At 37.3% G+C, this 15,000-nt stretch overlaps 2 protein-coding genes across 2 annotated transcripts in view; one reads left to right on the top strand and one right to left on the bottom strand.

The window, feature by feature from the left end:
* Nucleotides 1-8,808, top strand: part of MAP3K19 (mitogen-activated protein kinase kinase kinase 19) — an 81,082-nt gene extending 72,274 nt beyond the window's left edge. Inside the window, exons 12-13 of the mRNA XM_044669133.1 lie at nt 4,526-4,571; nt 8,418-8,808. Of these exons, the coding sequence (XP_044525068.1) occupies nt 4,526-4,571; nt 8,418-8,808 (437 nt within the window). The remainder of the gene's footprint in view (nt 1-4,525; nt 4,572-8,417) is intronic.
* Nucleotides 8,809-14,755: 5,947 nt separating this feature from the next.
* The window catches only part of CCNT2 (cyclin T2), a gene marked incomplete at its 5' end in the record, with an annotated part of 45,951 nt that continues 45,706 nt past the window's right edge, over nt 14,756-15,000 (bottom strand). The window contains one exon of the mRNA XM_044669134.1: nt 14,756-15,000. This exon is cut by the window's right edge and continues 3,504 nt beyond it.

The raw sequence follows: 15,000 nt of genomic DNA on the forward strand, positions 1-15,000 counted from the left end.
AAGAAAGAAAGAAAGAAAGAAAGAAAGAAAGAAAGAAAGAAAGAAAGAAAGAAAGAAAGAAAGAAAGAAAGAAAGAAAGAAAAAGAAAAAGAAAAAGGAAAGAAAAGAAAACCTATTCCAGTGTTTCCACTGCTCATAGTTTGGAAAATCTAAAGTATAGTTCGAATCCCTCATGTTACAATTTAAACTCACTCTGCTCCTGTTCTATTAGTTTTCTTGTAAAAATCGCAAGCTAACTGATGAAGTTTTTATTTACATGTTATGCAGAGGAGAAAGATACTTCTTTATTTTGTACTTGAAAAGGAAAATAAAGGATATTTCAAAAGGAATTGAAGTGAGAAGTGTTAGGGATGAATGAATCAGGATTACTGCCTCCCCATGGTTTTACTGATGGAGACCAGGCATGGCTGAGTGAGAGGATTTCTTGATCTGCAGAGAGCTAGTCATTGAAGTCATGCTCATCAGGCCAAACTATAGCTTACTCCCCAAAATAATTTGTTTAAAAAAAAATTTTTAAACCTTTACCTACTTTCTTAGAATCAGTACTAAGTGTCAGTTCCAAGTCAGAAGAGCAGTAAGGACTAGGCCATGAGGGTTAAGTGACTTCCCCAAGGTCACACAACTAGGAAATGTCTGAGAACAAATTTGAACCCAGGAGTTCCTGTCTCCAGGAATATCTCTTGGACTCTCCACATTTGGTGTAAGCTAGTAGAGTAGAGCAAGTAATCATCCCAGAGCTGATGGGTCCTGGGCAGAGGAATGGTAAGAATCTTTATGACTGGTGGGAATTAAGGAGGACAGAGGCAGACAAAGGGGAAAAAAAGGACATAGAGTTAAAATGACCTATCACTGGATAGTTTTTTTTTTTTTTGCAGACATATGAATCATTTTAATTCAAGGACATGAATAACTTATGAACCTAAACATTCAAATAAACTTGTTAGATGTTCAATGTGATCATCCAGTTCAAGTATTTATGCCCTAAGAGCACAAGAATGTAGAAATATTACATTCTCTTCTTAAAGTCATCTTATAAAGCAAAATTTGAAAAATAATTCAAAAGCTCTAGATTCTTATTTTTCCCAATGTATGCTTCAAATCCTTCTGAATATCTATAGATCATAGACTTCATTTACATATTTACATTCCAAAATTTAAAACAAAATTTTGAATTATCAAACTGGAGAACAGAAGATGGTTGCTTAATGTGTGGTTTCTGGGAACTCTATTCCAGGCCTAAAACAAGACCTATATTCAGTTTTGTGATTTCATAGCAATCCTTATATTGCAAAGACTTTCTTTCTTTCTTTCTTTTTAATTTTAAACCCTTAACTTCTGTGTATTGACTTATAGGTGGAAGATTGGTAAGGGTTGGATAGTTTTTTTCCTACTGAACAAAAAATATCAAATAGGAGGTTCTTAATTAAGTATACTTTCACATAACACATGAGTAGGTAAACTACAGACTTGCCTCAGGGATCTACTTTAAGTGACTTGGGTGAGAAGAGGGTTTCTTAACTACCAGGAATATCTTGAAAATTAATTGTGGAGAGAGTGCTAGACCCAGTCAGGAAAACTTGGGTTCAAATCCTGCCTATGACACTTCCTAGCTGTGTGACCATGTACAAGTCCTGAGCTCAAGACAACTCCCTGAAGTTTACCTACTAAATAATAGTTGAGTTTTGGCTTGTGTTGACCCTGTGCCAAGACAAATCACAAATCCTTGATATATTGGTCTAGAAATATCATTTCAACTCTTGTCTTTCTTTAAAGCTTCATCGTGGCAAGGGTTGGGGGCAGGGGGGTGGGGGGGACCCTGTGAGCAGCACTGGCCAATCCTACCAAGCTGTAAAGAGTTCAAATACAGACCTGGTCACTGGAAGAAGAAGGGAATACTGGAAGAGAATAGAGTGCCAGGCGCTCTCCCAAGCAAGCTCTTTATAAATATTATCTCATTCAACAGTCTCCATCTTTCGTCCATGGACAAACTTAGCTATATGCAGAGGAGTGGGTCATTACAAAGTTGATTATCAGGGAATGAGTTTTTCTTGGCCATAGAAATTCACAAAGATCTTTTCCTAAAATGAATAAAAAAGAATGGTAGCTAGCATTATATATGTAAAACTTAAAGGATTGCAAAGTATTTTGCATATACTATACCATTTGATCCTCAAAACTTCTTGAAGTCAGTAATAATATAATTAAAAAAATTTTTTTAAATTAAAAAAAATTTTTGGACTTTGAAACTTTTTATTTAATTAATTGATTTAGAATCGGGAATAATATTATTACATTTTTTAAACATTTATTAATATACATTTTTAACATGGTTACCTGATTCATGCTCCTCCTATTCCCTTCACACACCCCCCCCCCCGCACTCCCCCCACCCATGGCCGATGCGCATTTCCACTAGTTTTGTCATACATTTTTTGATATTAGCAGATGGAGCCTGAGAGGGGCTGAGTGACTTACTGAGGGGTACATGGTTAATTCCACTCTGCCATCTTTTTTCAGGTTGTGAGCTATGCCTTTGTATGTGCGTCCCTTGTCTAGTCTGCTCCATTTATCTACCCCTATTTTTTAACCAATACGACATAGCTTTCAGACCGTGGACAACAGAAGTGCTGTGCTTTGACAAAAGCTTTTTCTGCAACTTCTGAGATAATTATGTGGTTTGGGGACGTTTTTGTTTTTAATATGATTAATTGCATGGCTAATTTTCCTAATTTTGAACCATGTTTGTATCCCTTGTATAAATCCAACTTGGGTATTGTGGATTTTTAAATTAATATCTAATAACTAAATATTATGATTTTATAAAGTTTTATTAATAATAAACTAACAAAAGAGACCTAGCTATTCAGCCTGCTTGCCAGAGAAAAAGAGGAAGAATGAGGCGGAGCCTCAGAACTCATATAAACATGACCACTCAAACATAAACAAAAGGAAAAGCATTCTAGGTAATACAGAAAGGAAGTTTGGCTAATGTAGTTTTAGGGATTCAAGATATTTCTGACTATACAGTATATTGGATTTTATTTTAAAATTTTCAATCTATATTCATTAATTATACCAGTCTATAGTTCCTCTATTCTTTATCTTTACCTAGTTTAGGGATTAGGCATGCATTTGTCTCATAATGTGCTCTTTCATTTTTGAGGATAACTCATGTAACATTGGTATTAAATGTTTTTCAAAAGTTTGATAGAGGGGCAGCTGGGTGCTTCAATGAATTAAGAGAGAAGTCTAGAGATGGGAGGTCCTGGGTTCAAATCTGACCTCAGCCACTTCCTAGTTGTATGACTCTGTGCAAGTCATTTATTCCCCATTGTTTAGCCCTTATTTCTCTTGGGCCTTGGAAAGAAAACACAGTATTAATTCTAAGATAGAAGGTAAGGATTTTTAAAAAGTTTGACAGAATACATCAGGCAATCCATCAGGAACAAGAGTTGGTTTTTTAAAAAATAGTTCCTTTTCAGCCATTTCTTCTTTTGAAATTAGAAGATTTAAATATAGTATTAAAACATATTATAATTATATAAAATATTAGATTATGTATATTATAATTATATAAAATATTGGATTATGTATATCATATAATGATCTATTTTAACTATAATATATAATAATATGTTTTAAATATATAAAGTTATAAATCTATGTTTAATACATGATATAATATAACATATAACACAATAATATAAAAATATATGTAACTATATTAGAATATAGAATTTTTAAATTTGTATCTATAACTCGGTTAGTTTAGGTATTTTATATTTGACAATATTTTTCCATTGCTTTATGCCACCAAGCAGAATCTTCTGTCCTTTCATCCTGTCAGCTTGTTTTGGTTGTTACTTTTAAAATTTCACGTTCTGTACCTTTTTCTAAAAAGGATGTCTTTCTCTAATTCTCTTCATTATTTATCTTCCCTGTCAATTCTGGATTTTAATTTCTTCAGTTTGGAGCTCCTATATTTCTTCATTTTCCTTTGGTCTCCCTATTCTTTATTGGGGTGTTGGAGCATGGCCGCATCACCTGTAACATGGAACAAACTGGTCTTTAGAAACTGTCAGAGGGGGCAGCTGGGTAGTTCAGTGGATTGAGAGCCAGGCCTAGAGATGGAAGGTCCTAGGTTCAAATTTGACCTCAGACACTTCCCAGCTGTGTGACCCTGGGCAAGTCACTTAACCCCCATTGCCTACCCTTACCACTCTTTTTCCTTGGAGCCAATACACAGTATTGACTCCAAGATGGAAGGTAAGGGTTTTATTTTAAAAAGAAAAAAAGAATTAAAAAAAAAAAAAAGAAAGAAACTGCCAGACTCGACCGGGCCAGTTTCTCTCTTCCCTGCTGCATTTAGAGGGTGAAAGCCACGGTTCGCCAGCAGTGCTGTGGGGGCACCATGAATTGAACAGGGAAGGCGGGGAGATGCTCTTTTCCTCTCCTTTTTAGGTCCCGCGGCTGGTGGCATCTAAGTTTCTATTCCCTTCTTTTCTTTCGTTCCTCTTGGTTTCAGGTGCTAGCCAACGATTTCCCATTTTCCCTCTGGAATTTGAGCCAGGGTGAGCAGGAAGACCGGGCTGCACGGAGATCGTTCTAGCCAGCCAGTCTCGGAGGGAAGCCAGAGAAGCAGAGGCTTGATCCCAAGGGGAGTTTTAACTATGGCTTTTCCCTATAGGAACTGGGTCTCGATATGAACGTAATCCGTTTCCCTTCCCCAGAGCCTGAAGTGGTAGAGCGTGGGGTCTGCGGATTAAGCTCAAGTATTCGTATTTGTGACTATACCTTTGGAGTCGAGATTTCTTTGCCAGAGCTATTGTAGTTAAAAGGAGCTCGAACTGGGCACTCGTTCCTTCAGTTGGGAGAACGTCATTGATGGGGCCTGGAGCCGCGGGCAGAGGATCCGGACACCCCAACAATTCCCTTTAAGGGTCCTGGAGAACGCTGGGAAAGGGATAAAAAAATGGAACATACCTGGCTTTTAGGCAATGGGGGGAGGGCAGGATAAAGGGCGTTACAAATGGAAGAGATACACTAAAAGGACAGCATTGAAATATTGATGAATAAAAAGAGAAAACAAGGAAATCCAGGAACCAGAGAGTAGAAACGCATGATAGAAAGCATTTGGGTGAAGCTCCATAGGAATGGAAGTAGAAATGATATTGGGCAAATTCCTTTGGAGGCAAATTAAAAAAAAAATGATTTAAATCAATGCCACTATAAGAATGGAAATTGCAAATTTGCACCAAATTACCGCCAGGGGCAATGTCTTACCTGCCATATCCACATGCCCGCACAGGCTTGAGGCCAGAAGCAAATCATGGCTATGATCACACAGAATTTCTGCATCTACCATTAGATGCAAAGCTAGTTTGACTTGACTAAGCTCTCTCCAGTCATTGTTTCTTGCTCAGGATCTTTGTAGTGCATGGGGATTTCAGGATGAAGAATGTCTGCGCCCAGAGATAGCTTTACCAAACTTTATTGTTACTCATGAGAAGAGGAGGAGAATAGCCACTAGCAGGAACACTGGGTGGCCACGTGCCACAGTGCGCAGCACCCAGGAGTGATTTGGGAGGGTATCCATATTTTGGGCAGAGATCTTGAACCCCTCAAACACATAAATAAATCAAATAGCCAGTATGATACCAATGGGAGTGTAAGAAGACCATATCTTATCTAGTTTGTTACAGGAGACTACCCTAATATTTATGGGACCAATAAAGTTGGAATAAGTCCTAATTTTTCTAATAAAAAGAATTTGGAGCAGGGAAGTAGGATGAAGTAGATTTAATTCTTATGGTACCATTCCAGCAAGAGACTGAGAAGGATTAATGCCCAGTTTCTGGGTATTAACTCTGGGGTTATGAGTTTTGACATACTTGAATACTGGGGGCCTGGAGCCATAACAAACTGGTTTTCATTAGCCAACAGTCCTAGTCTGTTTTCCCAGATCCAGATTCAGCAGCAGGCATCATTTCTGATCTAATTTATATACTAGGTTTTTTTTTTTGTTTTTTTTTTTTTAAAGTTCTATGTGAATTTATTTGAGTTCTATTTCTTTGGGCCAATGTGGAGTTTCTTGCCACTCTGGAGTTCTGTAATTGCTGGAGTATCTGTAGAATTCTTTTTCCCTGGAGGTTTACTATTCTTTCTTTCTAAGTGATACTTATTCATTATGTCACAGTCAAGTCTGTATCCTTCTATTTTCAACACTACTTAGAGTCAGCTAGGTGGCACAGTGGATACAATGCTAGACTTGAAGTCAAAAAGACCTGAATTCAAAATCCAGTCTCAGACACTTACTAGTGGTGTGACCTTAGACACATCAATTAACCTCTCTTTGCCTCATTTCCTTTAACTTGTAGAATGGTCACCTCCCAACCCTCCAGACTGTGAGGATCAAAAGAGATTTGCAAAGCACTTAGCACAGTGTCTGGCACATAGTAGGAACTTAATAAGCCCTTTCTTCTTTATTTTCTTCCTTGCTTCCTTCTCCCCAGTTTTCCCCTTTCTTTTACATGGCTGGGTAGGAACAAGGATTTAGGTGGAAAAGGCTTCAGACTGATTCATTATTATGAGAGGACCATCTAAACTGCGTTTTGAAGCATAAACTTGATGAGACCTTTACAATGTGCTGTATGGTCTTATTTTGTTGATTAAACTTTAATTGCTACATCTTTTACTGCAGGTATCATCCCTAGATTTCTTTCTTTGAAGATTATTAGGCTGATGGGATGGAGTATGTTGAAAGCATCTGCTCTACCATCATTGCCAATCACATAACCAATAAATGTCCCACACTCCAACTCTTCGATGGAGCTGGGATCTCATTGATGTGGGTATTTGAACCAGGCATTTCACAATATTTAAATTCAAATCTTCCAGTTTTGTGAGATGCTCTTGCATATTTTCCTGTAAATTCACCATCTAAATTGTGACTTTCCTTGAATTCTCTGAGTTTTCAAGGATACAGTGGAGCCCATGGGAGTCGGAGCTGCATCTCCTCCATATGGTAGATACTACAGGGATCACTATACCCATTTAAAAAATGAGAACATTGGGGCTCAGACAGAAAAGAACCTGCTGCTGGTGGACACACAGTTATCTAGTACTGAAGTATTAGAGGTTGGACTCAAACCAGTCCTCCCTGACTCGGGGTCCAGTTCCTTTAAAACTAGAAACACTTGTTCTTGGTTCCCAGATTTCCACACTGCACTATCTTATCTTGGAATTTCTCTCACAAGAGTTAGGGCCTTCTTACTTGGTGGCTTTTTCAACCTAGCCGAGTCTGGCTTTCAAATTTCATTTTATTTTAATAACAAATTTCCACATAAATTTCCCAAAGTTATATGATTCATGTTGTCTCCCTCCCTTCTTCCTTATCCCTCCTGGAGTTGACAAACAATTCAACATGGGTTATACATGTATTATCACGCAAAACATATTTCCATTGGCTTCCAAACTTCAAAGTTACTCCTGCCTCAGTCCTCCTACTAGGATGGAAGCTTCTTTGGGCAGAAACTTTCTTCTTGCTTATATTTATAGTCCTGGCATGTAGCACAGTGCCTGGTGCATAGTCAAGTAAGCTTAATAAATGCTTGTTTCCTTCATTCCTTCTTAAACCACATTGGAAAATACTCCAGGATGGAGGAAGATTAATGTCATCTTGATTCCTTATCTTCCTGCTGTTCCCATAAGGTAAGAGAGATTTTTCAGTAATTTTGACTGATTCAGTCAAATTATATATTTCCTTAAATGGGTAGTTTTTATGCTCTTAGAAAGAAAATTACTGATCACAGGTTGAATTTGTATTCATCAAGAATAGATCAGAATATGCCTAATCTCATTTCCTTTTCTGCCAGGATTACTAGACTGGTAGATAAGGAGAAAATTGTATCTAGTACCTGGATTATATCAGGACATTTCATCCAGTGTCTTTTAAGATCTGGGTGTGCACAAGCTTGAAATCCATGGGTACATTTGAAACAAGTTGAATTGTACCCCCAAAGGAGGAATTAATGAGTCAACCTGAAGGGAAGTCATTGCCCGAAGACATGTTGCTGCTCAGAAATAGAAGTGACTTGACCAAAACACAAAAAATAAATACCAGTCAAGATTCAAACTCGTTTCTTGACTCCAAACTTAGCATTGTTTATATCACACTCTGTGCTTTTTTGGCCGTATGCTGATCATGGATGATAAAGCTAAGTAGATTATCAAATGTATAAATGCTCACATGTGGATTTGCTAATATTTTGGACAAAATAAGGATTCCAAAAGATCTCCGTGGGCTAAAACGATGGTGCTAATCTGATGTTACACCAAATCAAACACTGATATGCGAGGCACTATGTTGTGGAGGGGATACAAAAAAATTGCATAAGGCAATATGTCTCGTCTTCCAGGAACTTACAATTCGAACGGGCCCAATACAAAACGTTACACCGGGATCCACGTACAGCAGCAGGAAGTGTTTGGATTAACCGTGTGTGTAAAAAGGACACATATGTAAGGCTTTTCCTTGTGGTCACCAGCCAAGCCAAGACGCGGTATCCCCAGAGCTCCAGCAGCAGTGTACACTGTTACAAAAAGGGAGGTCAGGCCGTGTATTCCGCCAGCGAAGACCTCGTCGCCCTCTTCTCGCGAGAGCCTGCGGGTACAGGGCGCTGTTCCGTTTCACTAGGAAACACTGCAGGAACCCCGAGGATGAGAATGGGCGGTGTTAGAGAAGGCACTGGCTGCTCTCGGGGACCAGGAGAGAGATCTGCCATTCTAGAGCTCAGAGGGCCGATCTAGGAGCAGAACGGGGTTCTAGGGGTTCCATTCTGAGCCGTTATCAGAACGGTTCCCAATGGGAATAGGCCGAGTCAGGTGGGAAGGGGCATTTTCACCGCAACTCTTCAAGCAGCCGCTGACATAAGCGGTTGATACTGCCCTGTTGCTCATTCCATGCTTCTTAAAAAAACAACAAACAAAACAAAAAACAACCTTTAACTTCCGTCATAGAATCAACACAGCAGTATATTGGTTCTAAGGCAGAAGAGTGATGAGGGCTGGGCAATGGGGGTCAAGTGACTTGCCCAAGGGTCACACAGCTAAGACATATCTGAGCAGATTTGAACCCAGGACTTCCAGTCTCTGGGCCTGGCTCTCAATCAATCCACTGAGCCACCCAACTCACCCCTCCTCCTCCCTATTTCTTAAAGAGTCAAATACTAGGTTGTTTTTTATAGTTGCAGATCTTCATGGGACCCCAATAACCATTGAATACTAGGGCTTATTGCTGAAGCTTTTTTCCCCCCCAAACCTTTGGTCCCAGAATCATTCCCGTTGGTTCAAAGGCATAAGAGCAGTTATCGCTAGGTGATCCCAGAGGATTAAGTGACTTGCCCAAGTTCACACGGCTAGGAAGTGTCAGGCCATATTTGAATCCAGGACCTATCTCTGGGCCTAACTCTTGACCTATTTAGCCACCAAGCTGTCTCCACTGGGGGAAAAAAAAACCTGTCAGAATTGATATCAAGTATCAGTTCCAAGGTAGAAGAGTGGTAAAGGATAGGCAACTGGGATTAAGTGACTTGCAGTGTCACACAGCAAGGAAGTATTTAGGTCCCCTGCTCCTAAATACTTTTACCAACTCCCTCAACCCAGACTAAATGCTTATTCACAAGGAAAAGAGGCAAAAACAAAACCAACAACAAAAAACCCTCCTCCAAAACAAATAATGGATAAATTAGAATACATGGTTTCTGGTAACTCACTAATGAAACTAGTATCTCACACTTTTACTGAGACATATCTTGCTATTTAATTTGGTTTGCCATTCTTCCTACTCTTAAGTGGAGTACAGAATCAACTTTAGGCCCCAAATGCTACTAGTCCTCTCAACTGCCAATTAAGAATCAAATTCTGATTTTAGATGTGCAGTCCTAGTCCATATCCCTAAAATGAGGAATACTGCTTTAAGAGCAAAACATTTTATAATAGGGGTATTCCCTCCCCCCCCCCAATACTATCCAATTGCTGAACCAAGCACCTTCTCATTCCATCCAGGTTAGCCCCTTCATTTTTAGAAAAGATAACTTTAAGCCCATGAGCTGAAGTGACTTGTCCAAAATAGAAGAGCAGAGCTAAAAATCAATTTTCAACCCCCAACTCATTGTTTTTTCCCCTCAAAACATGCTGTCTTAATTCACACACACAATGGAGGAATTCCTTGTTATTGCTTTTGTGGGTATACACAGATTTGTAGTGATAACTGGATCCTATGGTATTTGACTTTTTTTTGGGTGTGGTTATTAGCTATTTTCCCTTTCTGTCCCAACATCCTTTTATAAAAATTTAAATAAAAACTTACTCCTTTCCTATAGAGTTAATGCCGTCACAGAAAGGAAACTTAATTTGGCAGAAGAGGACAGGATAGTTTATTTCATTATTTGTAATGAGTGTTGATTAGATTCAATTCAGCCAACATTTAAAAAAGCAAAAGCTGTAAAAATGTTAAGATGCCAAGTTTAGCAGACAATTCCTAAATTAACCAAGGTTACAAGACACAGAATGATGGTAAGTACATAAGACATGTAAAGCAGCACGAGACTTAGAAAATCCTTGCAAAAGGATGGCAAAGGTTATCCTAATTGAAACTTGCCATTTTAGTGGAGGAAAGACACAAATAGAAATAAATTGCTTGCTCTAAATTACGTAGCTAGTAGTGGCTGAACTGAATTCAAAACCCAGTTCCTTTATGAATTCAAGATGTTTTACTGCATTAAGGTAGGGTTTTCTTTGATAAAAGGGGTTCTTGAGTCATAAAGGTATTGGTAGGGATGAACTAAAGGGTTTTAAGCAGTAGTGACCACACGTACACAGTGACATATGTGCATAAGATGAATGACAATCTAGACTCCCAAGTATACAAAAATATAGATTCTACCTTCCAAGAACTTATGACAATTAGTAGCAGTAGTAGATAGAAGGCTTCCTAAGTAACCAGGGTAGTTTAGTCAAGTGATGACAGTCTGCAAGGATAGTTAGATGGGAATGAACAGGAACCCTCATAAAAATGGGGAAATAAGCTAGGACTTGGCAGGAAAGTCGGTTTTAAGGACTGGGTATATGTATGAAGCCTAGTTTTGCTTTGGATTTGTCAGTTTTGAGATGCCAGGGGTGTTATTTGGTTAAAAGCCAAGGACAGAAATTTCATTCATAACTTGAGGACCAGTGACAAAATACTGAGAACTTTCACAAAGGACTGGTAATAGAATGAGTTCAGAACCAGCAGAAAGGAACAGGTAGAATTGGCACAATATGGCATCTTGGAATCCAAAGGAATAGAATACACCTTGAGGAGGATGAGCCAGTTTTAGCTTAAGGATGACTGGAAATATGGCCACTGGATTTAACATTAGATGTAAGCAAAAAATTTCAGTAGAAAGAACTACATGATTTCTAAGACACATTTTCAGCTCAAATTTATCCCTGTTAATTTCTGTATAATTTTGATCTTAGGTTTTATATGCTGGAAAAAAAATTTCTGGTAAATAAAAACAAAGTCGCTAACTTCATGGAACTTACATCATGGGGGTGGGAGAAAAGGAAAAACAACAGGTATACACATTAGCACAAACAAAACATACTATACGTTGATTTCAATAGCTGATTTTAATATTTTCAATAGCTAACATTTATATTTTTAAGATCTACAAAGTCCTTTATATAAAGTATCTTACTCATTTTTATAACCCTTCAAGGTAGGTGCCATTATTTTAGAAATGAGGAAACCTAGGGTCAAAAAATTTATCCTGGGTCATAAGCTAACATGGCAGTAATCCAATTTGGATCTCCCTGATTACAAATCTATTGATGCATTCACTGCATCATACTATAGTGCCAGCATTAACAAGTATCCAGTGATGAAAATCAATTTACATGATAGAGGGTCATGGAATTTTTTTGGGAGGGATATATTCACCTTCCTAACTTTATCTTATTAATGATGTTTAAATTAGCCTGCATTTTCTAGGTATATTTTTCTTTAAAGAAAATCTGAAGTCAGAAAACACTGCAAAATAGATTACAGATCTTCAAAGGTACCAATCTATAAACTGTTTTTAAGTAGAGATAAATCATTGATTTGATTTAGGAATCAAGGTAACATTTCCTTTATTAGTAAGGCAGCATGATCACAAGTCCTCTGTTAAGGTCCAGAAGCCCTACTAGCAACTACTGACACCAAACTGAGGGTACTTTTTTTTTACACCTGCCACATCAAAACATCTCCAGTCCTGTTTTGCCACACATTTAGCTTATTTTTAGCTTTACTGCTGAAAAAGTGGTTATCATCGGTTTAACTTTTTAATCCCTAGTGGTTATTAGTTTAATTTTTTAGACGCTTACACCCCAAAATGTTAAATTCTGATGAATGTTGTAAACAGTTGGGATGAAGTCAACATACCTTTTAATCTGAAATTAATGATGAAAGACTAATCACAACACACATTAACATGAGTCTCAGGCTTGTCTGCAGCCTGAGGATTTCTTTTAATGGCATTATATCAGGAACAACTTTTAGATACTCCACTCTCATCACATGAGATGGAATGTACATTTAAAAAAAAACAAAAAACCTTTTACTGCTAAAACTTCATTTTCATAAAATAGAATACTTAGTAGCCTTACTTAGAAAAGCACATAGGTTTTTATTCAAAGTGAGTTTTTATTTGTGGATGTTCGCAGTTTTGAATTATTACAATTCCTGAGTAATCAGCTATTACTTTTCAAATTGAAATATTAAAACAAAATTAATCTAGTTTCCTGTCTTTGTTATCTGAACTAAAGGCTTAATGATTTAGCTTTCTTAAAACAATTCTTTAGATTGCTATACAGTGGACTAGTGTACGGGTTTGATAAATTAACCTCTGTGATTATACCTCAGATCATTTTAATATTGAGGTCCATCACAGCCTAAAACTTTTTATAGCTCTTGAACATTTATCCACAAAAACCAATTTCCAGAATTTCTCTTATGCCTGGTATTCTGGCAGGAATGAGTGTGCATGTCTATGAAAGCAATCTTTAACAGTTTAACCATAATTAATTAAAAAAAACAAACATACTTCAAATTATCTATCTTCTGGGACATAGTGAAGAACCTGAACATAATTATAAGTATACTTAAAAGATTTCAAGGAGTGTGGGTGTGGGTATGTGTGTGTGTGTATATATATACACACACACACATACACACACACACAGTCTCACAATGAGATTGAGACACAAATTATTATAAATAAAACCTCTTTTCAAAAGGGTGGTGATGACGGAGGCAGCTGGGTAGCTCAGTGGGATTGAGAGCCAGGCTTAGAGATGGGAGGTCCTGGGTTCAAATCTAGCCTCAGACACTTCCCAGCTGTGTGACCTTGGGCAAGTCAATTAACCCCCATTGCCTAGCCCTTACCACTCTTCTGCCTTGGAACCAATACACAATATTGATTCCAAGATGGAAGGTAAGAGTTAAAAACAAAACAAAAACAAAAACAAAAAGGGTGGTGATGCATTCTCATATAAAACCGAAAATAAATGCGACATTTTTATATCAAAAGACATTGTGTTCATTGGAGACAAAATGTGCTACATTTATTAATTACTTGTTAAAACAGTGGGCGCTTATACCTCAACAACCCTTCCTCAAGCCAAAGTAAGTGCATGTGTGTAAATCTAAGGACCAGACAACTCTTAAAGATCACAGAAGCTCATCATTGGAAAATTGGCCACACCAACTTATGATATCATCTACAAAGGTGTGGAGTAGGGAATTACATCCTGCACAGTGAGGAGGGTACTTATTATTATGAAATCATATAACTCTTTTTGAATTCTGAAGAAATTAACTATTAAAGAATTGGGGACAAGAGTTTACTGTACCTCAGGTTCAAATACCAAACTACATACTAATTAAACCAAATCTATTTCCCAAGAGAGGAAATAAGACCTTTCTTTGAGCTTCCTTGTGTATCAAGGTAATGGAGTCTGTTCTAGATTGGAAAATACAACTTAAAAATAAATCACTCTTTTAAAAGATGTTTAAAGAGAATACATTTTAATAATGTTCCAACAATTAAAAAAAATCTTAACCAATCACCTTAACTTTATACATCACCTTGTGCATGTGGAATGCTATATATCTAAATAAATTTTAGTAACATCTTGTTTCATTTACCACTGCTTAGAGGAAGACTTAGTAATAACTTCCATTTACTAGAAACCGAGGAAGTCTTATTCTTTGGTAGAGCCTACTGAACAGGCAGACTAACTGGTGGGTATTATTTAAGGAAAGGGAAAAGATCTGCAAAAAAGAAAATACAAGTCATTTAATTCCAAAGACTTTCATTGATGGAAAAGAAGAATATCGACATTTATCACCCTTCTGGCTGTCGATGAAGCTTATTACCTTGTTAAACTGTTCAGGGAAAGATTAGTGAGGTTAAGGAGTCTGAATAGCTCACACAGTGTTGTAAAAATTACAACTGGCTGCCTTTTAATAAATAAAGTCATTGTATAGTTACATTTACAGAGTGAAAAGTGAATACATAGCACTTCAAGTTCAATTCTGTGGAAGTACCAACGAGTACTAAACCATAACAAGATACACTAGCTATTTTAGAACCTTCCATCATTAGCACCAATTATAAAGATTCAACAAAATTACCTTTATTCCCACAACATCTCAAAACAAACTCCCAAATTCTTAGTGAAGTTTATTAAGTGTAGTTGCAGACCTTAAATATTCACATTGTTTTCTATTTCAGTCTGAAAATAAATTCACCACTTTTTTCTGGACATTCTTTACAAAATCTTATTAAAATTCCTGGTATTATGGATCCCCATTATACAGTAGCACAGCAACCCTATATTATTTCACATGATAGCTCCTTAGAAGTTCACATCTACTTACAGTTATCACTTTAAGAACAAAAACCTCCCCCACCC

Source organism: Gracilinanus agilis, chromosome 3, assembly GCF_016433145.1.
Source record: "Gracilinanus agilis isolate LMUSP501 chromosome 3, AgileGrace, whole genome shotgun sequence".
NCBI classification, from domain to species: Eukaryota; Metazoa; Chordata; class Mammalia; order Didelphimorphia; family Didelphidae; genus Gracilinanus; species Gracilinanus agilis.